General features: G+C 42.8%; 2 protein-coding genes across 2 annotated transcripts in view; one reads left to right on the plus strand and one right to left on the minus strand.

The window, feature by feature from the left end:
* Window positions 1–27,243, plus strand: part of PKD1L3 (polycystin 1 like 3, transient receptor potential channel interacting) — a 354,098-nt gene that overhangs the window by 264,614 nt on the left and 62,241 nt on the right. Inside the window, exons 2-3 of the mRNA XM_058528165.1 lie at window positions 21,647–21,763; window positions 25,813–25,862. Of these exons, the coding sequence (XP_058384148.1) occupies window positions 21,647–21,763; window positions 25,813–25,862 (167 nt within the window). The remainder of the gene's footprint in view (window positions 1–21,646; window positions 21,764–25,812; window positions 25,863–27,243) is intronic.
* DHODH (dihydroorotate dehydrogenase (quinone)) lies at window positions 748–13,351 on the minus strand. The gene is made up of 9 exons (XM_058528168.1): window positions 13,316–13,351; window positions 11,143–11,355; window positions 8,613–8,812; window positions 6,179–6,261; window positions 3,509–3,696; window positions 2,754–2,867; window positions 1,927–2,080; window positions 1,620–1,779; window positions 748–1,106 (listed from the first exon to the last, which is right to left on the minus strand). The coding sequence occupies exons 1-9, from the start codon at window positions 13,334–13,336 to the stop codon at window positions 1,052–1,054; spliced, it is 1,188 nt and encodes a 395-aa protein (XP_058384151.1). The 5' UTR covers window positions 13,337–13,351; the 3' UTR covers window positions 748–1,051.

Genomic DNA, 27,243 nt, shown 5'->3' on the forward strand with positions numbered 1-27,243 from the left:
TCAAATGATGAGGCAATAGGATGTGTTATCTCGATTGCAGCTACATGCCTCTTCACAGAACTACCGAGAAGTCAAATTTAAACTAAAATCTGTACCGAGGTGATGGGAACAAAGATAATGTTCTGTTGCCCGTGAAGCCGCAGACATGAACTGCGCCTCCCAGAGGAGGTTTCCAGCTTCTCCTCACCAAGTGCTTTTCGGTATTGAGGGTTAGCATGTCTCTATTTCTTCAGTTAATGACTAGTCCTCTTCAGCCGCTGCCTAGTATCTTCAAGCACCTTAAGAACCTGTCTGCCCAACAGCACCCCAAGTCACAGCTATTAAAAAAGGGGACCACAAGCACGTTTCCTGTGATGAGTTGAATTGTGTCTCCCCAAAATTATGTTGAAACCCCAAGCCCTAGTACCTCGAAATGTGACCTTATTTGGAGACAGGGTCTTTACAGAGGTAATCAAATTAAAATGAGGTCACCAGGGTGGGCCCTAATGCAATATGACTGGTGTCCTTGTCAGGAGAGATCAGGACCCAGACACACAGAGGGAGGATGTGAAGACACAGGGAGAGGACGGCCATCCACAAGCCCTATTCTTGCAACTTTTGTCTATGTTTGAAACATCTTCAAAATAAAGTTAAAAACTTAAATAAAAATAAAGATAGAATGAAAAAGAGTCAAGCTCCTGGAAAGCCCACTGCAGACCCCAGGTAGCAGCGTTTGGGTGAAGCCGGGGGAAGGCTGGGATTTAAATACAAGTTTTAAATGTCTTTATTTTTTCCATGATTTTTTTTTCCCCAAATATTTAATGTCCTTGCAATATTAAAGGATCCTGGGATTTGAGTCTAGAAAGAACCACGCACGCAGTTCATGGTCTGACAGGTGATTGAAGAAAGCCTGTGTTGATTCTGGTGACCCTCATGATTGGCTTTCACAGTCAGGCTGAAGGAAGAGCTCTTGCGGCTTGGGGGAATGCAGCTCTCCTTTCTCAATCCAGCCACAAAGGCTCGCCTGATTTAGTGGGAAGATTCCAGATCAGGCTTCCCACCGACAACGTCCTCACCTCCGATGATCGACTCCAATCGCGTCTGTGATTCTAGTAAAACCCTGCTCCCTGGAAAAAGAGAAAACAAAGCGATTTCAGCAAATGGTAAAGGCCAGGCCCTGCCCTTACTGAAAGCCCACGTTCACCTAGACTTTGTCTGCTCCGTGACTGTACCTGTCCCACTCTCCCAAACGCGTGCCTCGTGCCCTCTACACTGCCTTCTCCCAGGAACCCAGAGATACTGCCACCTAAGTCTTCAGACCAGGAAGGGAGTTGATTTTAAGTATTGCCAGCTCCCTGTCATCAAGCCAATGTCACTGAATTACTTGGAATGCCGCCAGAACTCCTCAGGCCTATAAACACCATTGCCATAGAAGTTCATCTGGAATTCCTTGGCACTGTTTGTCCTTCATCAAAGGAGCAACAGAGTAATTTTCCCCTGTGTTTGGAGTGTACCCCTCAAATCCTTGTGAATGAAGAATAAATACAGACAGATGAATAGCATCCCCTTGATGTGAGTCATTCTGAATCAATACCACATTAACTTCGCCTGATTCAAGCCACGAGCGTGGCCCCACTCACTTCAAAAGGGCCTCCAGCTCCCGCTTGACTCTGCCCACCACAGGCGGCCCCCGATAGGTGAGGGCCGTGTATAGCTGCACCAGGGAGGCCCCTGCCCGGATCTTCTCCAGCGCGTCCTGCCCACTGCTGACACCGCCAACGCCGATTATGGGGACTCTGCCTGCAGAGAAGCACATGACGACCTCGTGAAGAAGACTTCAGCCCTCCGGCCCCTCTGCCGAGTGCAGTTCAGGGAGCACCGATTCTGATCACAACCCCGGAACCCAGGCCACACACAAATGCAAAGACACAGACACCGAATCCTTGCCTTGGGTGAGTGCATACATCTCCCGGATGGTTTGAGTTGATAAATCCCGGAGGGGCTTCCCACTCAGCCCTCCCATTTCAGAGCGCAGGGCACCCTGGAGGCTGCCAGGGCGGCTCACTGTGGTGTTCGTGACAATTAATCCATCGATGCCCAACTGCAGTGTGAGACAGAGAAAGAGCCCACCAGTCATGGCACTGAGGGACTTGGAGGAGCTTCTCTGGGGGTCTGGGACAGCAGCCAGGCCAGAAGCCCATACCTACAGCCCCCGGAAGCAAGAACTATACTAGACCTCACTCTCCTTCTTGAATAAGTGTCAGAATGAGCCTCAAGATGACAATAGCAGCCATCATATACCAACCACCCAGAATGTTCCACTAGGACAGGATTAAATCCTTAGAAAAACCCACTTTAGCATGTCCTGTCCAAGTAGTAGGTGGTGGAACCCAGATTTGAACCCAGGACTGCGGGGCTCAGTCTGTGTTTCCACTACTCTATGACACAGAGATCTGGTGTTAGACTGGAGAGAGAGAGACAGAATACTCCGTTCTGACCAAGACTGGCCAAGGATGCAAGCACAAGCCTTAAAGCCCTTGCTGAATGAAGATGAGGAAAGAAAGGAGGGAAGAAGTATGAGAAAAAGACTCATTCAAAGATTTACTCAAACGTTCGCATCTTATTATGAAGAGTTACATCATGACAGTCACCAGACCAGCCCTCAATATCATAGAAAGGAAACCACAGGGCTGCCATTCCGGGCTAGCCCAGCTAGCCAAAAGGCCTCTACAAGCCATGAGGGGTGTCCCCGGGGCCCGGGCCCCGCCTCGCACCTCTCTCACCACACTGGCGATATCCTCCTTGTCCTGGGACGTGAGGTCGGGCGCGATCTTCACCAGCACGGCCGGCTTGTGCACTCCCTTCAAGGCATCCCTCTCCTGCAGCACCTAGAGCAACACGTGGCCAGACATGGGGACCCCGAGACCATAGCCCAATGGTGCAACCGTGACCTGCAGCCACAGACCAGCGTGTTCTTATTAAAGACCAGCTATTATAGACCAGCTACCAAATTAAAGCACGAGCAATTTCTCCTTTTCAGGAAACACAGCTCTCAGTTATGCAAAAGACCCCTTCGAGACGGATCTGATTCCATTCTCTTGAACCAAAGGATTCCCAAGATTGAATCCCTAATGTTGTCACTGGCATTGGCTAATATATTAAAGTTTATTTAGACTTTTGTTCCTAAAAGAGACAACAAGGAAATACTGTCACAAATATTGTTTGGTGAAAAGTCATTTAATTAATTAATTCATTCAATGTGCTGGATGCTAAGGACAGAGTGGTAAATGAGAGAGACATGGTCCCTACTCTCACAGACCTTATCGTTTAACAGCAGAGATGATAACTGAGCAGTTAATTACTATTGAGCATAATCTATGTTATGATAGGGGGTGAGACGTATAGCGAGGGGTCCTAACTGACCCAGTTGTAAGGACAGCTCCTCAGTAGTGACTCTGGAGCTTTGCCTTGGAGAAGGAACAGGAGTCAGTAGGCTGGTGGAGTGGGGTCTGGAGATGTAATTGCCCACCTTGGTCAGCAGGCGGCGCAGCTCAGCCTTTCCCTGAAGGCTCCGCAGCCCGGCCGTGTTGGGACTGGACACGTTCACTACCAGGTAGTCAGCCAAAGGTCCCAGGACTCGAACCCCCTCTGAATAGTCCGAGGCAGCGTCCGCCGAGGTCTTATTCTTCCCCAGATTTATTCCTAATGGCAGCCCATCTGTAAATAGCACTGGTCAAGATGTTGTCCCCACACACCATTTCCCATGCAATATTTTGAAGCTGTCTTTGACTAAACAGCCCATGAACAGCCTTATCGGCCTTCCACCCCCAAATGTGAACCTTCTAGCACTAGCTGACAAATCCTGTGAACTGCTGCACGGTGCTGGCTGCCGACCAAGAAACAGCTCCCTATCGCGGTCCACGTAGCAATGTTTGAGCAACTACTAGATGTTTTACTGCATTGTGCCCTTTTTCTTTTTCAATATTGAATGGAAAATGGAGAAATTCGGAGTACAAATACCAGTGATAAAAAGGGGCTCATAAATGTAAAACAACTGAGAAGAGACAGAAATGAATAGGCCTGTCAGACAACTGTTTCCTCTCAGGGGCTGCTTGCTGGATTTGAGTCAGGTGACTGGGTGTGCAGCTGTAAAGAAAAAGTACAATTAAAGAATATGTATAAAATACTGGAAAATATTTTCAATTATCATACCTACAATGTAGAAGTATCATTATTTTATAATGTATAATTTCGGTTCTCTGAGAAGGGAGTCCCCCGTATAACTAGGGTGACCACACACCCCCGTGCTCCCGGGACAGCCCTGATTGCTCCTGTAGCCGAGCAGCATGACTAATGCCCGTTCCCTTCACTCTTCACAATTTGCACAGTAAGTTGTATAGCCACTTTAACTTAAAAATCCACGGGGATATCACTTGGCTTGCATTTTGGACTTTCAGAAAAATATATTTCAGAAACAGGCTCTGTGTGAAAGCAAGGGGTTGTCTGTACTTGACTTCTCCTAAGATACCATCCTGTCTGCAAAGGTCAATGGCACATCAGTGGTGCAGGCTGCTTTTCCACCTGATGGTTGGGAAAAGATCTGGAACACCAAGTTAGCTCACAAAACATATGAACATGTGTCAGGTCAGGGAGGATGAAAGAACAGCATCTAGTGCTGCTAACCACCTTCTCATACCCTAAATGGAGTCACCCTTTTCTCATCAGCTTGAAAGTAAATGAGATTTGTGTAGCTAATTTCATGCCTAGGGGCGGGGGTTAGAACCCAATTAGACAACAGTTACACAGCAAGGTCTCCAAGCTTCCCAAGTCTAGCATCCATCGAGCCAAGTCATTTGTAAGTTCTAATTCTTTCCCACACAGGTAAACTGGCTTGAAAGAGAGTATCGCTTTCATGTAGCTACTGGGTCTTTCATTAGCAGCCATCTGCCCAACTGACAAGATCTGGAGTTAGACAGAAGTTGCTGAATTACTCTATCCCCAAAGGGCACCATCGCTCTTGTCAGCTCACGTTCCTTGGCCTGGTGCTAGCAATAGGCCGTCGGCAAGGCTTCTGGCTGCTGCTGAACACCACGTGCAGAGCTCTGCTCTAGGACTTTGCTTCACTCCAGCGAACGTTAGCGCCAGAGTGGGGGTGAGGGGATGGGCGAGGGGGAAGAGGGGAGAGAGCAGGTATGAAGAGCACCAGGGACAATTAAAAGAAGGAAAGGGGGCCAAGAAGGCAGGAGATATCACAAACCATGACAGTCATGTTCTGACCTTCTGAGTTCCCCAGGTGGGAGGGTCTGCAGTAGAGCAGGGTCTGGTTCTACCAAAGCCCGGGATTTCCGGTGACACAAGGTCACTTCCCACTCCCCAAATCACAGATGCTGACCGCCTCAGCCCTTTCAGCCTTGCTTCCTGAAGTGAATCCGATATCCAGGGGTTTTTCTCATCTCACCACTAGGACATCTAATGAGACCAAAACCTCCTGGAAGGACTTCCAGAGGGGCCCAAAGAGGAAAATGGCCACAGCCCCACATAACCCCAGAGGGTGCCTGGGAAGGCATGATGAGGACAACACAGTGCCACGACCACTATGTGCATCCTGAGGGACAGCAAAGTGGGGACCCCCAGAGAATGAACATCAGCATGTCCGAAGGCGGCCTTCAAAAACGCATGGTCTTTCCAAACAAGTCGTGAAGGATATTTTCCCAAATGCCAGGAGTAGTTTTCCCTGAGGGGGTAGGAGTATGAGTGATTTTAATTTTCTTCTTTATGCTCCTCTGTATTTACTAACACATCCATAGTTAACATGCATTATTTATATAACGGACAAAAGGACAACAGAGCAGGACACAGGGACAGGGCGCTCAAGCCGTCCTCACATCGTAATTACCACGTGATCACAGAGGAGCCACTCTGCTCACTTCCAAGTTGCCCCAGTTATGATATACCAAAAGTTATGTAACGAGGCAGAAATTAAGTACCTCTCTGCTAAATTGCGAAATTCAGTTAAAATCTTGGAGGCTGTAGAGGAGCCAGGAAAATTCCTGTAGGAGCCAGGAAAATTCCTCTGAGTTCCAGCATGTTTTTTGCTATTGCTCAATCATGTTTATTTCACTAGGAATGTTCCTGATGTTTCTCCCACATGTTTCCTTCCAACAAATGAGAAAGGCCCTCTAACGCACCCCCACTTTACCTTCTGTGAGCCTGGCCTGCGTCTGCTGTCTGGCCCGTAACCTCTGTTCCACCACTGAGAGTCCGTGACTGTTAAATCCGTATCTGCAGCACACAAGCGGATGGGGAGGGGACAAGTTAGAGCCCTCAGCCAGAAGGCAAAGCCCCTGGAGAGATGGCTCCATGCCATTTCCACTGTATATTTATGACTTTTAAAAATAGAAAAGAAAAAAATCAGAGTCGGTTCTTAGACTTCCAAGGTCTAAACACCCCTGGAACTCCTAGAGAACTTACCAGAACACCATCAAACATTAACGGAAAGATTAAAATTTGCAAACAAGCTGCTCAGCCAACTGGCACTGGAAACAGCCCGGACTCAGAGGCGTGGCTGCCCCAGATGTGTCAGGCCCAGCCCCCACTCCTCCCACCTGGCAGAGCCCTCACCACTCCGACAACCCCACTCTCCACCTCCTGTCTGTGCTCCGCGAATGCCTCCTGGAATCCATCCTGCACCTCCATTTCCCCATCCTTTCTGCCTATTAAAATCGTCCCCTCTTCCTGACCAGATCAAATGCTCCCTCTCCTCTTTGCATAAAGCTCCCAGCCACGAATGGTCCCTCACCCCTTGCCATCCATGGGGTGCTCTGTACCTGTCTTTCTCCTGGCTTGGGATGTACATGTATGCTTAAGTTCCCCTCCTGGGTTATAATCTTCTTGAGGACAAGGGACATGTCTTACTTCTCCATCACCCTGCCACTAGACTCTCCACAAAGGCAGGGACCTCATCTCCCTTGCTCGTCTGTCTCCCTGGCCCCATCCGGGTTGTTGACCTCCCTTCCTCTTTGCCAGTGGAACCCAGCTCCCCTGATATGAGTGAAAATGCCAATGACTCCTTTCCCAGCCTCACTGGCAACTGAAGCATGAACGTGTGACTAGGCATGGCCACTGAGACACCAGGTGATGCCCACCAGGGAGCTTCTGGGACAATCCCCCCCATATCTAGACTTCCTTTCCCCTTTCCACTCTTGGATGTCCACGTGCAAGGACGTAATGCTTGCAGCTGGCTGTCTGTCTTACAAACAAGGGAAGGCCCAGAGAAGTTGGACCAGAGTCCTGACATTGCCCTGCTACTCAGCCAACCCAGGAACTGCCTACTACACCTGTTATGAGAAGAAAATAAATAACAACAAACAGCTATTGTTTAAGCAACTTTGTTACTTGCAGCCAAAAACACCTAACAGATACAGCGGCACGTATAATTGTTGGACTTAATAAATAAACTCATCCATTGGCTCAGCAAGCGTTTGAGCACCAACTATGTGCCACGCAGAGCAAAGGAGGCAGAGCACAGGCCCTCCTCTCTCCGCCACTTCTCATCTACGGGATTCTGCCAAGTCATCCAGGTACCTGCTGCCAAATCATAAACAAACGTATTTTCCCCAGACATTTGGAAGATATTGATCCCAGCCTGCAGTGCAGCAGGAAGGTCAATAACTTGATCTCTAATGCTGGAAAATTTCCCCAAAACGACGACAATAAAGCAGGAAGCGCAGCCAAATAAACTTCCCATACGTCAGTCTCCCAGAAGGCTATTCGTTAACAGCCCAAAGATGCCTATCAGATCTCCCCAAGGAGGCTCTCAAAACTGTGACCAAAAAGTAGGAACTTCTTCCCTTTCTGGGTTTGCTGTAGTGAAAACTGCCCAGGGATTAGCAAGAGAAGGGCTTTACACAATCTAGAAGGATCTCTCTTACTAAAAGCAGCTGTCTATCTGATTATTATATTTTCCAGTTTCCTAAAGGCTAGGGCTGCACTGTCCAATACAAGAGCCACTAGCCCCATGGGCTACTGAGCACTCGAAACGTGACCAGTCTGCACCAAGAGGAGCTGAGGTAAAACACTGGATTTTGAAGACTTGGTACAAGTAAAAGAAGGTAAATAGCTAATTCATCATTTTTATGTTAATTATATGTTAAAATGATATTTGGAATATATTAAGTATTTATAATTAAATAATATAATTATTACAAATAATAATTAAATATATTAAAATTAATTTCACCTATTTCTTTTTACCATTTTATTGTGGCTACTAGAATACTTTAAATTACATATGGGGCTCACATTATATTTCTACTGGACAGTGCTGGGCAAAGGCACTGGAGTAACAACGTGGAAAAAGCACAAACTCTGAAGTCCAATAAGCCTGGATCCGTCCCAAGCCCTCCTGCTCATGATGTCATGACTGTAGCTAGGTTATGTAGCTCTCCAAGCCTCGGTGTGTATACGTGTTAAACTGAAATCATAAAACCTGCCTCTAGGCCTCCACATAGATGCTCAGTGGTTCTGGAACATTCCAAATGACAGAAAAATGTCCACATTGTATGGCAGAAAAAACATTCTGAGCGCCCTGCTGGGCAGGAGGCACCCCCGTTACCTCTTAGCCGCCCACCCACCTGTTAATGACAGCTTGGTCCTCGGGGAGGCGGAAGACTCTGGGTCTGGGGTTTCCTTCCTGAGGTTTTGGGGTAACACTGCCTACCTCAACAAAACCAAAGCCCATCTTGTAAAGTCCATCCACAGCTTCTCCATGCTTGTCAAATCCTGCAGCAATTCCTACTGGATTTCGGAATTTATGGCCCAGGACTCTCACTTCCTAGAGAGAGGGAGACAAAGTCAGAGGTACACAGGCTATACCGGTATCTCTCAAAGTGTGGTCCCGGGCACACCTACATCTGGAAAGCTTGTTAAACATCTGATTCCAGGGCCCATCCCCAGACTAAGGATTCAGAATCTTTGGGGGAGGGTGGGGCAGAATGGAGTTCTGAGGGAGTCTATTTTTGACAGTGCTCTCCAGGTGATTTTGATGCCTGCTAGAGTTTGAGAACCATTAGGCTTTATCATCACCAGGAATGGGGAGAAAAACAGTGTTTCCACCATGGGTTGAGCAGGAGATGGACACTGTCTTTTCCATTTATGGTTAAGATTTGTACCTTCTTATCCACTATTCTTGGTGGGAGAGAATGGCTTGTTGCACTCAGCCCCTCGATAGTACTCTTCTGAAATAGAGTGTCAGGCAGCAAAATCCTTTAATCAGCTTGGAAAGTCAGCCCCAGCTGTGTCCCTCCTCAGCCGGCTGACAGGAAGCCCCAGCAATGTCCCAAAGACTCCCATGGGGCACAAGAGGGAGGAAGTGCTCTGCTGGACAGAACTGATTGCTGGGCTCCAGAACCAGGCTGCGGCTGGAGACAGGTTCTTCCCTGTCAGATGTGGGGTGGATTCCAGATTGTTCTCTAGATTGAGAGTGACCGAGACCTAATTACTCTCAGGTCTCGTCTAGCCTAGCTCCTAAGTAATTCAGGATTCCTGCCCTGATGGAGCCAACAAATCTAGTAGCAAGACAAGTGCTTTAAAAGGTGTGCAAGAAATCGAGAGCTATCATAAAGCCAGCAATTGCCAACGGAATCCATCACCGTTAGCTGATGTGGCCAGAGAACCTTGGCAGGACTAGCAAGGGTCTCCAAGGGTGGGCACCGTCTGGTCCTGGAAGCAGGAGGTGGAAAGGCTGCTCCAGGAAGGGAGACCAACAACACATGGAGGTGCAAGTGTGCACGCAGCACCTCGGGGACTGTGAGGCAGCAAGTGTGCTGGACCAGGGTGCCTTCCTCAGGACAGCGCCTCTCAATCCTCAATCTCAATGACAGGATGCCCTGGGGAGCTTTCAGTCCTCACGCCAAAGATTATGGTTACATGAGTCTGGGACGAGGCCAGAGCATCTGTATCTTCCAGAAGCACCCCAGGTGATTCTAACACACCGCCAGGTCTGTTAGACCTGGAATTAGGGAATTCCCTAATTCCCTAGAATTAGGGAAATGGTGGAGAGCTAACAGGAGCAAGTTAAGTTGGGAAGAGATGATCAGGAGTCTCAGCTGTCAGTTAGGGAGCCTGGACCACATCCTAAACGATGAGGTGCTGAGGGTGGGGACCCACGCAGCGGTGTTCAGGATGACAGCGCGGAGGTCACACTTGCTCTCCCTATCGGCTGTGTTTCCACGGACAGAGCTCTGTACCTCCCCAGTCATAACCTGCTTCCTTCCAAATCCACCCCCCTCTGCAGCCCGCTCCTCACTCCCTCCTGTTACCCTGGGTTCCAGGACCTCCAGCCTAGCAGCTCTGCATTAGGACAGTGGGAGAAAAGAAAGCTCTTTCTGATTCTACAGTGCTTGTCAGTGTGTAAGTCTGGTAAGTCAGGTAAAATGACACATCTGCTCAAAACTGCAGGCTGGGAAGTGAAAAGGATTCTAAGACAAAAAGAGGAAATATCAAGGAGAGCCCTTTGATGGATAACGGCGACCCGTTCCTGGAGAGGTCTGAGTGCTTCTTGCTGGGTGTCTTCTTCGTGTTCACATCGTTCTAATGTCCCCATTTGGTAAGAAGTCTCGCAAATGGAAACTGTCAGGGCTACATGAAGATGTAGATTCTAGGAGGACGTGGATCCTTCTATCTTGTTTGCTGCAGGGAGCCCGGGACACAGAACAGTAAGGGGCACGTGGTGGGCCCACATGTTGAATGTAGGGCTGCAGGAGGCGGGGACAGGTGTTCGTATGACTTCCTCAAAGGGCTTGGCTGGACGTGCCTATGTCACATTAGATGTTTAATGACTCCGGCATGCTTCCCTATTTAGCAGAGGTGAAGACGGAGCTACCTGAGACCCCAGCAAGGCTGATAGTGGCTAAGGGGATGGATACTGAGCCAGACTCCATGGGTTTGAATCCTGGCTCAGCCACTTCCTAGCTGTGTGCCTTTGAGTAAGTCACTTGACTACTTTGTACCTCAGTGTCCTGATCTGTAGATAGGGATGACAGTTTTTTGGGGGCGCTCACTTGGGACTCTGGTTTTCAAAAGGATCAGTCCAAGCTGAATAAATTAGGGGACTTTGACCTTGAGTCTTGTATCTACTGCACAAGGTGTTCCAAGAGCACCTACCAGCATGTCAGAGTCTTTAAACGAGGTACGAGGAAGGAGCCCCAGGGAGGTGAATCGAACAGCCAGCCTGTGGGCTGACTCGGGGTCCAGCAGCCTCTGCAGAGCCGGCATCAAGTACTCAGCGTAGAAATGCTCATCCCCCGTGGCCATCAGGTAGGAGGCAAAGAGAAGTCCTCCGCCCCCCAAGATGACCACGGCATCCTGGGCCCGCTTCTGGAAAACAAGAGCACCCTCTCTGAGCCCTTTACACACACACACAGAGGACATAATGACTTGTCATGTGAAGCAATGTCCCGAGCCTCCTGCTAACACTGCTCTCCTTCTTTTCTAGTCTTGCTCCCACACTGGCCTTCACAAAAGCTGTATCCACACTTCTGCTGACACACACTCGTCTGGCCCTAAAGGACTTCAGGGCAGAGGTTTCAAGAAGGGCAGTACTGCCCCCTAGGGAAGATGTGGTGGCCATTTTGGGGGAATGCTGATAGATTTAGTGGGGAGGAATCAGGGAAGTCAGACATCCTACATTGCTTTGCGACTATCTGACACATGAATTGTCCCTGTCCTGTCTGACTTTTGAACCTCCTATTGACATTCAGTAGGTAAAAATATCTGTTCATATTCTCTGATCCCAGACCCAAACTGTATTTCATCACATAAACACAAACTATCTGCTGCACAGTTTTCATACACATTGACTTTTCCAGGAATGCAATTACGTTGTAAACTGAGGGATGACTATACTGTCTTGCACAGAACATTAACAAGAATTGTTTACCATTTCGGAAAATCTATCAGGAATGGTACAGTGCTTTGCTTGGGGTGTCTGACAATAAAACATACCTGTGGCACTAGAATTTCTAAGTAGAGGCTTAACCACCTGACGACCTCACTATCTAGGAGACTCATGCCCTAACATGTACATATTGAAATATGTATTGTTTTATTATAAATTACTTTCATTTCTCCTTTATATTTCAGTTAGGACATTATGTTGACTTTTAAAAATTATGCATAGAAAGATTACATTATACCTAAATTCCATTTGAGGATAATAAAGGGGGTTTCAAAACATCTTTTTTTAAAGGAGCATCAGGTCTTACTGGATCAAGCTCAAACATGGTTCATAATGCTTTTCTCTAATTGTCCCTGCCAGATACTGAGTCACTTATTCATTCATTCAATCACTCATCACACAATGATTGAGGCCTCAAAGGTGGGCTGAACAGACAGAGTCCCTGCTGTCATGAGGAGTACAATCTCATGAGGAGACAGAAATCAACGATCATGCACATATATAACTGTGACAATGCTATGAAGAAAAAAAGTATAGGGTAATGGAAGAACCCAACCTAATCTCAGAGGTAGAGAAAGGCTTCCTGGAGGAGGTGACTTCCTGGGGGGGGGGGGGCTAGGAAAAAGTGTAAACGCTTTCTCGGTGGCAGAGGAGAATGAGATGCACCCAGGGAATGGGGGAAGAAGAAAAGTTTGTTTGGTACCAAGGGGTGAGGAAAAGTATAGCTTAAAAAGAAGCTGGGGAGACAGGCAGCAGTATTGGCCAGAACAAAGATTTGGGTTTTGTTCCCTAAACAAGGAAGTGACATGATCAGATTTGCCTTTAGGGATCACTCCTAGTTGTCAATGCAGATCAAGTATTCATTGTCTCGCTTCTAGTCTCCTCTAGGAGATTGTTGGAACGCCCCTTATGTCAATCAACAATTATCTGAACACCGTTACTTAGACGCCCGCCCTAAAATTTCATCTAGAAGGGTTGGGACCATGTCTTTTTGTAATTTCATTCCACGTTGGATCCTGCACACAGTGCTATGCCGTCGTGTGTTCACTAAGCGCCCCTGTGCCAAGCTCAATAACAGTTTGCCCCTGAGGGAGGTGACCGTCGCAATAAGAAAAAAATTTAGCCCACATGCGCTGACATAGACCGGCATCTAACCCGTTTACACGTGCCGTTTACACACAGTGACCAAGTACACGTGTAAATGCACACACACGAGTTTTTGCGGTGCCCCTAAAAACACGCAAACGTGCCAAAGAGGCCCACGCTCTCGGAGCCGCCTCCTGCCCACATATCGTCCAGGACAGCCCTCCCTTATCCCCCTGCGCCGCTCCCCGCTCCGCCTCGTCCTCGCCATCTCAGACCCCCACTTGCTGGACTCACTTTCAGCTGTCTCCATGCCATGCTCCTTCCGCCACTGGGCCCGCCTCTGTCTCGTTTCCATTGAAGGAGCTGACGGTGCGCCCTCTAAATCACGCCCCTGGAGCTGCCAATTCACCAATCGCCGGGCGGGAGGGTGGGGCGGGCCTCTCCGAGGCGGGGAAGGCTCGGCTCCGCCCCGAGAGTCTGGTTGGACGCTCACGCGCAGGCGCAATCGCGGCGGCCACGCCTCTTCCCCCACCCCCCGGCGTCCCGCTGCGGTTCTCGGAGTTGTCGGGGCGCTCAAGGTGGGGTGCTGCTTAGGGTGTGTCTGTGGTCCTGCAACCCGAACAAAAGACGACTTATATGTTGATTGTCCAGTTCTAAGCAACACTCGCACCAAGTTTTTGATCATATAAGTTAAACATTTTATTGACATGCTTGTGCTCCAGATAAAGCATGTATTGAGAGAGTATATATCAGGCTCTGTAAAAAGGGTTGAAATGAACTACAGCACTGTGTAAGATGTCTGAGTTGACTTTCAGAGAAGATTCCATCAACATCAGATTTCACTTAAAAATGCCTGAAACTTGTGTACATATGTTTATGAGGATTTGGGGAAATTAAGACTTTGTAGTCGAAACTAAGTATCCTGCACCGAAACGATTCCATTGCTGCAGATTTGCTGGACTCCTTGCTGAGAAACCTAAATAAATTGCAAACTCTTTTTTTCCTGGCATTTGAAACATTTCAGTTTTATCGTTTCAGTTCCCATTACTGTCCCCACAAGTACCCCCCCCCACATGCATACACGCACTCAGTGAATTATTTCTTTCTCTTTATAAATACCTTCCACTTTGTCACTTACATGCATTTACTCACACTGACTCCTCTGCCAAGATGTCAGTTTCATCTGTCTGAATGTGGCCATCCTTACATGTTCAATTCAAGTGTGGAAATAATTTCTTCTTCATCTTAACCCTCACGGATTTAATCTGTACTTCTCTAGTGGCACTTTATTAATTATACTTATTATACCTTTAATAACTACAATTTTTATGTCTTTTCTTCCCTAATTAGACTAAACTTTTTGAAAGTAGGGACCATACCATATTAATCTTTCATTTGACTACTGCAGTGTTTTTCTTAACAAGGATGTATTTGATACCAGCTCAAGACAATGTTGACATAAGGGAAGCCATATTGTAGAAAAGAAAACTCTATTGTAACTTTGACCTCTGACAAACTAACCCAGCTGGATATGCACCCTCCAGGAGATCTAACTGCTCTGTAGATTTTACGACCCCTGCTTGTGCACGTACCTCCCAGCTGTGATAAGATGATAACTGCTTTTTTGAGTTCCTTAGGAACGTGATGACCCCCAAACAGAGAACCTATGCTGATAGCCATCATCAGTGAAAACTGAAAGATCTGGTGTGGCACTCCCAGTCTGTAACACCAGAAGGTCAACATTCCTAACCCCTTCCCTGATAACACAATGGCCTATATAACTACTGTAAGATTTCATGCCTCCTTAAGATGGTTTTTTTGGACATGAGTTGGCCATCTTCCCTCTTGCTAGCAAGCTGTAATAATAAAGTCCTTTTTCTCCTACCACCTTTCCTCTTGACTATTGGCATGTCTTGGGGCAAGCAGAAGGCCCCACGTTGGGTGGTAACATATTCTTGGGGTCTACACTGCAGAGAATTTTTTATTTCGGTGTCCACTTCCATAATGATTTTAAAAAGTAATGTAAGCATTATTTGGACCATTTGGATAACCAACTGAACCCTGAAACCTGCCAAGCGATTTCAATGCCCACATTTATTTGTATTTATGATCACATAAAAAGAAAGAAAACTAGCTAAAATACATAAATGATGGATGGGCTACAGGTGAAGACCAAATGACATGCTGTATGAACAAAGGTTTTTCAGCAAGTTAAATAAAAAAAAGCGGTGAGAGAGTTGATTCTCTCCTACAGCAGGAAGTAGCATGCATGACAAATTAAAAAGATCCTGTGCAGTTGTAGGCCAGAACCATGTGTATCTGACAAGTGGCTATTTAGTTCAGCAAAATTCTAATTTCATTGGTTTTTGGTTTTGTTTGTATTTAATTTGTATTCATTCTTTCATCAAATATTTATTCTTTGGCTTTTATTATTATATAAGAGATTTACAATAGAGTTTATGCCTAGTTTCATGTGTGAATGTTTAAGAAACAGAATACAATAATTTAAATCCATCCTAGGGGTCTGCAAGAATGGTTTTATTTAAAAAAAATACATTTCTCAATTTTTAGCAACACTCACTTAGATATTCATCATCCTCTACCTCCCTTACAGGTTAGACTTAGCAAATAAAGATCTATTATAAAGCTACAGGCATAGCTGGTGTGTAGACACAGATGGTGGTGCCCCAGCTCTAAAGGCCCATTGCTTTATTGATCTTTGCTATTTGTTTTCAGCTTATAGGAACTCCACCTGGGTGCTTAAAACAAAACAAAACAAAACCTTTTGTCTCCTTGACAAATTATTCCCAGTTCCTAAAAGATTAATACTGATAAATAACACAAATGCACCAAGAATATATTTAAAGGACCAGGCAGCTGCTGAGCCCCCACACTTTTCAAGCTCACAGTTCACAGAGAAAATGTTCTTCCAAAGAAGAACCTGGCTGTGGTTATACATTAGAACAAGTATCATTCTAGGAAGTGAGCTCGAGAGCCCAGAGCAACATGGGAAACAAAACTGTTATCACCTTATCAGGTTTCACTGCAGCTTTAAGGAAGCAGAAAATTACTGTCGTGCTCAAGGAGGACACCTGGCTTACCCGTGGAACCAGGAGGTTCAAGATCTCATCCAGCGCTTTCTGGAACAAGGGAAGAAGTGGTGGATTGGGCAAAATTTAACGCCGCTAGGAAAACATAAAGAAAAACACAACCCAGGTAAAGCTCTGAGGTTTAGTGCGTGTGAAGGAAACTTCCTTACTTTTATTCGGGGACACGAGAAAGAAATTTATTCGGGGACAGAAGAAAGAAAAAAATTTAACTCTTTCTCCTTTGTATACAGAAAAATCAGTCACTTTACTTCATTCCCATCATTCCACTGGAATATTTCCACTTTTGTACTGCAGCCTCTGATTTGTCTGTGTAGCAAAGACAATGAGATTTTTCTCAGAGCCTATCAAAAGTTAATTTACCGAATACTTCACTAAAAGTATTATGCAAGATTCTGAAGTGGGAAACCTTTTATGGTCACTTTTTTCCTGGTAAGTCTCTCTTCATCATTCTTGGCTCCAAGCTTCCTAATGTAAAAACTAGGAGAGAAATTATTTGCCTATTGTCTTTGTTACATAGATATTTTCAGAATTATACACCATAATCTTGTGGTCTTAGAGAAAAATCCAAGGCGTTATATCATCATCGTCATCTTCATTGAAGTCTAGGTAAATGAAAGCCAAGCCTTGTGATAAAGAGCACACAATATGAAAAAATAAACTATAATATGTGGGGGGAAATCCTAAATTTTCATCTATCAGCAGCTAGCAAAATTTTGTTTTCATAGTTACTTTAAAAAAATGTTTGACTTTTGAGTAGGAGGCTCATCTGGGTCTGATCTCCCTTCAGCAGGTGTCACAGCCCACCAGGCCACAGAGCCCGCCAGCTGCACTTACGTGTCCAAAAACTCCCATCAGATCTCATCCAAAGTGGACTTATGCTCACAGAGGCATTATTTCATTTGCCAGGCTGGTAAGTGATTAAGCTACATCCTGCCAAGACCCAACTTTTAGAAACTGATTCTAAATAAGGAGAGCACGTGAGAGTATTAAGAGTCTGTGAGTGATAGACCATAGGGTGGATATAGGGATTTTTATTTTCCTGATATTGATTAGAGTAAGAAACTGTGTTCCCTCGCAGAGACTTCCTTACTCATCCCACACTGGTAGTTGGGAAGAGTTGTGCCTTGATGTTCCCTTCATTTCTTGACTTGGGCAGAGTGTGGGAGAAAGTGTATTGGTAAGCTCCATTGTCCACATATACAACCCTAATCCATTCAGTCCTTGGGCTTTAGAAGGAGGAAAAAGAAGCAAAGGAAGAAAAGAGAATATAGTGTAGGAAAATGAGATGAAAGGTGAGAAGGTTGTTATCAGTTAGAGGTTTGCTTCCTCAGAAGTAGGGGATCAGAATTGAGGTGTGCGCGCGTGTGTGTGTGTGTGTGTGTGTGTGTAGTTGAGTGTTTTTTTTTTTAAATAAGCAATGTTTTTCGTAGTGGTGATTATATAAAGCATTTATTCTTAGCTCAGTGAATTCTCAGAGACCTTATGATGTCTCAGACAGTCTAGGGAAAAATTTTGTTTCATTTTTGAAAAAATCACAAATGCATTCTTATTAAAATATGAAGCATCTATAGGTGCTTTATAAAACAGAATACCTTGTGATATTTCTCTATTACAAGAAAAGAAAAAGATTACCTTCCTCAAATACAGGGTATTGAAAGGACGTATTATTTCAAGGTAATGAATTTCTAACTTCAAATCTCTCATTCTTCACCCTTTCGAGCTCTCCGTGATATTTTTGTCCTATCTTGCCATATAACGTGCTATTGGTAATGAGGCCAAAGTTGTGTGCCTCATCTCTGCACAAGTCAAGTGGTCATGTGTTTCATTCTCACAAACTGCATCCGTAATAGTGGCCAGACATCTTACAATTGTGAACTATTTTTCGTCATCATGAGAGGTTCTTCAGCCCAACCCATCTCCAGGACAGCAACCCCAACTACAGCTTAAATGATGATGATTAACTATCCATTTTCACTCTCCAGGAGTTGAGTTCTTAGATGTTCTCAACTACTCTTGGTTTTGGAGTGAAAATTCATTTCCTGATATTATCATTTATGTACAGCCATGAACCGCATAATGATGTTGTGGTCAATGACGGACCACATATACGATGGTGGTCTCATAAGTACCATATAACCTAGGTGTGTAGTAGGCTATACCATCTAGGTTTGTGTGAGTTCACGCTATGATGTTCACACAACAACGAAATCGCCTGATGACGCATTTCTCAGAACGTTATCCCAGTCGTTAAGCGACACGTGACTGTACTTGCAAGAGATTACTGCTATGGAATATAGAATGTCTGTGCAGAAGATAATCACGGACAAAAATTAATTAATTCAATTAATCTAAGCCAGTTTTGCAAATTCTGAGCCTATATTTCCATAATGAGAGGAAGTACGTTACTGCAGTTAAGAGCTTGCGCTCATAGTCAGACTTCCTGAGTTCATACCTTGATTCCATGACTTTCCAGTGGTGACAACTGGGCAAGCAACTTACCCTCTGTGCACCCCAGTTTCCTTCAAAGGATTGTTATGAGGATTAAGTAAGATAATACAGGTAAAGTATTAGAACAATGCCTGGCATAATATTGTAATTATTACTGTTAATATTATATTATTGTGCAATTTCTATTTTTTGTACTAAGTTTATTTTCTGCTTCTAGATAGCTTCACATTCATGTCAAAGGTGAAAACACTTTTGGAGATCCGATATTGCTAGTTATCTTTAAAACTAAAGTATTGGCACAATGTAATTGCTTAGAAGTATTCAGAAATAACTTTTATTATCATTGTGTTTATACATTTTATTATGAACTTAAGAAATGCCTCTTCCAAAATAACATGTTGGTGGGAGAAGTATTTGTAAATTTGTTCCTTAGCATTCAAAAGAGAAGTCTAGTGCATCACATTATCATACAGTATTACTGAGGGTGCAGATTAACTTCATCTTACTGGAATAAACTCATGATTTTCCTTCATTTATTAAAAAAGTCAACAAAAACACTGAAAAATTAAGCTCACATATCAAAGTATTCCTTTCTAAGAGATTTTTATTTTCAGAGCATTGGAATAAGAAGTAACAGTTTGTGTTAAAAGTGCTATTGTAATAGGGTTGACATTCAGTTTGTGTGTACCGAGACAGCCATACTGGTTGTGAAAGCTTTGGAATACTTCCATGCCATTGGTAAAGTAAAATAATATTATAAACTCATTACTTCAAAATAATTATCATAGGATGACACAGCAACCATTGATAAATGGAGTTCTGTCCTAGCGGCACCTGAAAAATATTTGTAGCTCTATCTGCCATCTTGGCTGAGATCACAGTGTTGCACATCCTTTGAAACATTCTTGTGCTTTAGCAGAATCATCAGTTTATCATTATCCTCAAATTACATACAGTTACAATCGTCATCCATAGGAAGAAAAATAAACCTTGACCTAAGTCTCACAGCTTATAAGAAATTAACTCAAAATAGACCACAGACTATGTAAATTTTAAACCTACGAAAAAGGAGAAAAAAACAGGAGAAAATCTTTGGGACTTAGGAGTAGGCAAAGAGTTTTTAGTCTTGACACCAAAAGCACAGTCTATAAAAGGGATAATTGATAAATTAGACTTCATCAAAATTTTAAAAGCTTTTGCTCTGAGAAGGACCCTATTAAGAAGAGGAAAGATAAACCACAGACTGGGAGGAAATATTTGCAAACCACACATCAGACAAAGGATTTGTATCCAGACTATATAAGGGACTCTCAAAACTCAGCAGTAAAAAACAGACAACATAATTTGAAAATGAACAAAAGACATGAAGAGGCATGTCACTGAAGAGGATATACAGAGGGCAAATGAGCCCATGCAAAAATGTTCAACAGCTTTAGCCATTAGGGAAATGCAAATGAAAACCACAATTTTCATTTGGGAGCTATCACTACCCACCTGTCAGAATGGCCAAAAAAAAAAAAAAGTAGTGACAACACCAAATTCTGGTGAGGATGCAGAGAAACTGGATCACTCCTATATTGTTGGCGGGAATGTAAAAAGGCACAGCCACTCTGGGAAACAGTTTGGCAGTTTCTTAAAATACTAGACATACAACCCAGCAACTGTACTCCTGGGCATTTTTTGCAAAGAAATGAAAACCTATGTTCACACAAAAACGTGTACATGAATGCTTACAGCATCTTCCTTCATACTCTCTGTGTACTGCAAGGAGGTTATCTCTATAATACATTTTTTTAGTGGGAAAAAAGCAAGCTGCAGAACAATGTATATAGTATGCTACTTTAATCTAAGAAAGGGGGGTAATGTGAATATATATGCATATATATGTACATATATATAACATAATAGAAAAACAAACAAAAACTAATAAAAATGATTATCTATGGGGAAAGGAAGGAATAGCGTGGAAAGAACAAAGATCGAATTTAGACCTTTCCAAGTGTGCCTTGTTTAAGTTAGGACATTGGAACTCTATAAATATTTTACATAATAAGAAAACAAACTTAAATCAAAAGGAAAAAATGCAATCCCTAGAAGTAAGGAAAAAGGGAGAGAGCGGGAGAGGAATTAGACGTAGCAAGTTTAGACAATTTTTTAAAGGAATTTTGCTCAGGAGCAGGAATGAACTGGAGCAATAGTTCATGAGGCAATGTAAGTTGGTGGGGTTTTCTTTCTTAAGATGGAAAAAGCCTGCTGGAAGGATGTCTTTGATCTGAGCCAGTGCGCAGCTAGAGGGATTCACTGTGGGTGGGAGCACGGAGAGCTAGTAGTAACAGGAGAGAGGGTGGTTTCTGTGTGTACAGATGCTGGTAGGTGGCAGATGTGGTGGCAGGAGTCTGTGGAAAGAACTCTTTTAATTGCTTGCATTTTCTCCTTGAGGTAGAGAGCAAGGTTATCACCTGAGCTGAAAATGAGGATCAGGGAGACTACTAGTTGTTGGAGGAAGTGGAAAGGGTCTTCTAGGAGAGCAGAAGAGTGAATAGATGAGGGGAATACAGTCTTTTTGCCAGGTGGCTCGAAGGCAGGCCACTCGAGGTTGGTGATCCTGCATTTGACCTGAGATATGGTCAGTGAGGTTGTAGGCTTTTCTCTAGCCGTGTTCACCACCATGTGTGAGAAACAGCAAAGTACACAGGAGGCACGCTCAAGAATGTTACTGCCCACCTTCTGAACTCTTATCTCTACCAATAAGAATTATAGAACACAAAGGAGAGTGTTATACTTAGAATATAATTTCTTAAAATGAACTTAATTCTCTGTCTTAGTGTTGACCCAACTGGTGGACCTAATTTTGAGACGTTGGAGAGTATAAGGTGACGTGACTATGCTTAGAGCACAAGAGCTACTTCAGAAGTCCTATGTTATTGTTCTTAAAAAAAAAAGAACTGGATAGTAATCTTTAATTTGTGTTTTCTTGATTCTCACATCTGTGCTTGTAATGCTTATTTATAGACTTAAATCTAGAGCTATATCCTATAAATTAACTTTTACCCTGGCCTCCAAATAGATGCCCTTTCGGACCAAGATGCCAGTTATGAAAGAAATGAAATTAATTCTCATTTACTTTGGAGACCCAAGAAGACAAAAGCAGAAATGGCAATAACGAGAGACAAAATGACCTCAGGTACTGTGTAGCGAAATCAATTCCTGCCTTAATGGGTGCATGTACTGAATTAATGCTGAAATGTGTCGTGATAACATGCACCTGATACATATTCGTTGCATTCTATTGTGTCTGATCTTAATATTGCAATCTTTGCTTTCAGTTTATATATACTTGTTTTCTTGATATATCCTTGGCCATCTTCTTTTCACATATGCCCAAATAAAAGATAAGGATTTTTTTCCCACAAAAATTTCCATCAAAAAAGAAAGTCGTCTTAAAGTCCTTGCAGAGTCTTTCAAATTGTGCTGTTGTCTCTCTTTTTTTTTTTTTTTTGATTTTGAAAAATAAATACTATTTGGGGAAGGTGCATTAGCCCTAAATGACCTCAATCAATATCAGTGATGGACGATTACTATAGAGATCACCTGACAGAATGGGTGGAAAAAGAGACAAATTTAAAGTGGATCTAGTGATTATTCTTAACGGTATGACCTCATAACTTCAAGTTTTAGATGTCCTTGTCAACAAACTCTTTAGGTATCCCTTAAAAGAGCAATTTAGAAAGTGTTATTGTTGTAGAGACATGAATATATATCTAAATGTAAAACTCAACTTTTCTGAATGCTTTGTAAATGGGTACTTGTGAGTTGGGGAAAAAATGTTTAGTGATTGCACTGGATGGAAGTAAAGATGACGTATTTGGGAAAACTGTTAAAAAATTCCAAAAGTTGTTCTGATTATAACGAAAGCGGTAATGTCAAAGATGCATTTGAAAAGTCTGAATAAAGCTATATCACGAAATGTGAGTTTCATGAGAGCAATGCTTCTAAATTAATATACTACTTTATGTAATGTGATTTTAAATATACCTTTGTAAAACTAAATTACTAAATTAAATAAGTAGACATTTGACTGTTTCACCGATATCCTTCAAGTTTATATAGTTGTTTTGCCCCCAAAATAACTTTTTAAAAATCTCCTACCTGAGAAACAGAGGAGATTGCCTTATTTGGGGAGTTGCCTTATATTTATGTATGTATGGTCCTTTAAAAATTTTACGTCACTTTAAGTGTGTCCTATTAAATTTCATGTAAATAGATCTATGTATTTTACACACAGAATTTTTTTATAGTAGAGTTTACATTTAATTTTATTTTAATAACATCACTTCTTGCTTGTTCTATGCTTTCTGGTTCTAATGCTTGCTTGCTACTTTGTTCTGTCTTTTGTTGAAATTTTCCTCTTCAATATTCTTGTTTTAATTGTTAACCCTCAAGGAGTTGTTGTTCTTTTTAATAACACATTCTTATACCTATGTTTTTTCTGATTGTCTGGCTCAGCAATGAAACAGTCTCTTTTGAAACCCCCTCATCTGGTTATAAGAGTATACAGCACATCTTAGTTTCTCCCCCCTCACTGTTACTCCCTAGATTTTGTTAGTATATTCTGTGGGTTTTATTCAAGTTATCGTTATATTAAATTATTTTTTATATTATACAACTTCTCTTAAGAAGACTTTTTAAAAATTTTTGTCAAAACCACATTTCCAACAACTTAGAACTTAGATCTATTTTAACTCGTTTCATATTTATCACTAGTCATTTTATACCCTAATTTTACTTTTCTTGAGTTCTTAATTTTGTCTCCTGTCTATTCCAATTGTCTTTTCAATAAAGATCTATTGTTGGAAATATTTTGGGAACTCGTGTATAGTCAAGAGATCTTTCTTGTCCTTTCCCAATAAGCCATACTTTAGCAGGGTATACAAGTTAAAACAAAAGCCAAAATGGTAGCTTAAATAAATCAAGAGTTCATTTCTCTTTCACATGACAGTCTAAGGAGGCAGCCCAGGGCTGATAGGATGGCTCCCTGTTTTATGAGACCCAAGCTCGCTCTTCCTTGTTCTGCCATCATCAACTTGTAACTTCCATCTCATGGTCTATAAAAGCCCCTGCATCCATGTTCGAATTCCAGCAAGTGGGATGGGGAGAAGGGAAAGTGGGGGACCTGATCCTTTCTTTTTAAGAGCACAGCCTGGAAATTGCGCCTATTACTTCTTATCATATCGCGTTGGTCAGGACCTGATCACATGGCCACACAGGTGCGTGCAAGGAAGGCTGGGAAATGTAGTCCTTGGCTGGGCTACCATGTTCCCATAGAAGAAAGGGAGGACATAGTGGGGAATAATCAACAGTCTCTGCAATGAAAGGGCTATATTTCCTTCGTCACAGTCTTCCCTTCAAAACCCTGTAGACATCGTTTCCTTGTCTTTTGGTATTTAATGCTATAGTGGAAAAAACTAAGGTTAGCTTTTTTTTTTTAAATAGGTAGCTTTTTTTCCCCTATCAGATTGCATGTAGAATTTTTAAATCCTTGTAGTACAGAAATTTTCTTAGCATGTATATAGGTTACTTTTCACTGATTTTGCCTTGAATGTGATGTTATACATACACATCTTTCTTGGCTAATGCAAGTTTTATTCTATTCTACCTATTTATCAGTTCTATTTCATTTGTTCTCGTTTTGTCCTTAAGAAATACCAGTTATCTATGTGCTGTATTGTAGATTTCTGTCCTTCATATATTCCCTGTCATTCTTTCAAATGAAAAGAATGGTCTCATATTTATCACTATCTCTGTTGCATTCTAGGAGAACTCCTCACATTTACCCTCCGTATCACTGATTTGATTTTTCTGCATCAGTACTATTCTGTATTATTCCAGTGTGGATTTTAATTTTTCTGTAGCATTTTAGTTTCCTTGAAATCCTCTCATATCATTTATTTCTCTTTTAATATATCTCATTCTTGTGCATTTTAGCTTCAGTTGGTTTATCTTAAGGTTTTCTGTTCCTATTAAGGATGTTAAATATCTTTCTGAAATATTTTTCTGGATTTTTCTGTGGATAATTTTCAGAGATATACTTTCCCCTGAGTCCTCTGGATTCAATTCCCAGGTTCTAGAGTGCTATTCATAGGCTCCCTTTTATTGTTTTTTTCCTTATCTTTTAAGGCAAGCTCTGTCCAAACATGTTTGTCAGTAGACCAAGAAATTGGATCACCCTTAGTTCAGCTGACTATGAGCTTTTCTAGTGGTCATAACCCCTTTTCAGAGCCACAGTTGAAGTGCAGGGTCAGTTCCCTGTTCCCAGTAGGCTGTTGACCTAATGAAATGGCTTTAATTTTCACATCATTAAATATTATTGTATCCATTCTACAGATGAGAAAACTAAGAAGTTAAGTTATTTGCTCAAAGCTTCATAGTTGCCGTAAAAGGCAAACCAGCTCTGGAATGCAGGCTTTCTAACTCAAAATCCAGTTTCTTTCTTCTACCCTCCATCCTGTTTGCCTTGATAGAAAGACATAGCATCTGATCAGAAAGACATCTCAGAACTCTTTCCTCTCCCAGCAGTAGTAGCTGCAGTGATTTTGCTGCTAAATGTACTTACTAGTCCGATGAACAGCAGAGGGAATGTTACAAGATAGAAAGGGCAAAGTAGGCATGCTATTGATAGGTAAATTGTAATGGGTCTGGACTTTCACGCCTTGAAAGAAGTCAACCTAAGTTAATAGCAAATAGGCATGTTAACACACTATGTTCCCTTCAGATTATGGTTTTCTTACTAGAAAATGTGGGAAGAAAATGAAAGCAATAATGGTGATCTGGTAAAATGTTGTAAATGATCACTTTCCAAAAATCTATCAGAAATATGCCCCAATTTATTAATAAAGAGCTCCTCTTTTTGGCAAAATTATGAGGCATATATTTCTGCAGTAATGTTTATATGTCAGCAACTTTATGATTGATTTGATTTAGTATTTGTTTTTATACAGAGGGTCTTTGAAGAGTAAGCAAATGGATTAGACATTAGTGATTTGTAATGCTTCAGCCCCAGAATTCTAGCTTGTCTCCAGATCTATCAACAGTGGAGCAGGATCGCTTTGATTTCCTATGTAAAATGATTTGCGTTGTTTTTAGCCAAGAATAAGACATCCTCAGATAAACTAGAAAGAAATATTTCTATCCTAGGCTTTGACTTGAACCTAATCTACTTTCTTTTTTCTATAGTAGCCACTAATTGTTCATCCATGTGTCGCCAACCTGCTCGTCCTAATCCTGTAAGTACTACCCTTCACAACATGCATCTTGGCAGATTGTTCTCTTTGTCATTCCTGGTGGGTCCTGCCAGAACTCTCCTCTGTCTCACTGAGTGCTCTACATATAGTTTTCTAATAAGGAAAGGAAAGTACTTAAGTGCAGGAAAGAATCAGATTTAATGGATGCTTTATTTTTTTATTTTATTATTATTATTATATATTTTTTTTTGGTGAGGAAGATCGGCCCTGAGCTAACACCTGTTGCCAATCCTCCTTTTTTTTGCTTGAGGAAGATGGGCCCTGAGCTACATCTGTAGCAGTCTTCCCTGTTTTGTATGTGGGGTACTGCCACAGCATGGCTTGACGAGTGGTGTAGGTCCACACCCAGGATCTGAACCCACGAACCTGAGCTACTGAAGCAGAGCATGCCGAACTCAACCACTACGCCACCAGACAGGCCCCTAAGGGATGCTTTATTAAAGAATTTTTTAAAGCTGATCTTTGGCTTTCATGTGGGTATAATTATCATTTGTTGGTTGGTTGGTTGTTTATTCCCTATTTCATTCCAAAAAGGACTTGTGGCATCTTGCAAAAATATATACAATGCAATAAATTTTTTTTTAATTTTTAAAGGAAAAATAAATCTGAGTGAAAAGAAAATAAAAGTAGAAACTTTGCATAATCTATAAAATTTTACCTTCAAGAGATTTCTCAGCCTTATGCCTTTGTGTCCCACATAGAAACCTTTCAGTGGATGTCTAAATAGAGATTTACATTTGTTTGATTCATTGTAAAAAAAAAATAATAAGTGTTTCTAGCAGCATAAAAGAGAACAGGGATGAAGTAAAAATCCCTTAAGTCAGTACAGTCGGCCCCCTGTATCCATGGGTTCTATGTTCACAGATTCAACCAACTGTGATGGAAAGGCGTGAGATGGTTGTGTCTATACCGAACATGTAGAGTTTTTTCCTTCAGCATAACAACTATTTACATAGCATTTACACTGCATTAGGTATTATAAGTAATCTAGAGATGATTTAAAGTATACGTGAGGGGCCGGCCCGGTGGCGCAAGTGGTTAGGTGCGCACGTTCTGCTGCGGCGGCCCGGGGTTCGCCGGTTCGGATCCCAGGCGTGCACCGACGCACCGCTTGTTAAGCCATGCTGTGGCGGCGTCCCATATAAAGTAGAGGAAGATGGGCATGGATGTTAGCCCAGGGCCAGTCTTCCTCAGCAAAAAAGAGGAGGATTGGCATTGGATGTTAGCTCAGGGCTGGTTCTCCTCACAAAAAAAATAAAAATAAAAAAATAAAGTATACGTGAGGATGTGCATACGTTCTATGCAAATACTACTCCATTTTATGTAACAGACTTGAGCATCCGCAGATTTGGGTATCCCTGTG

Source organism: Diceros bicornis, chromosome 32, assembly GCF_020826845.1.
Source record: "Diceros bicornis minor isolate mBicDic1 chromosome 32, mDicBic1.mat.cur, whole genome shotgun sequence".
Classification (NCBI taxonomy): domain Eukaryota; kingdom Metazoa; phylum Chordata; class Mammalia; order Perissodactyla; family Rhinocerotidae; genus Diceros; species Diceros bicornis.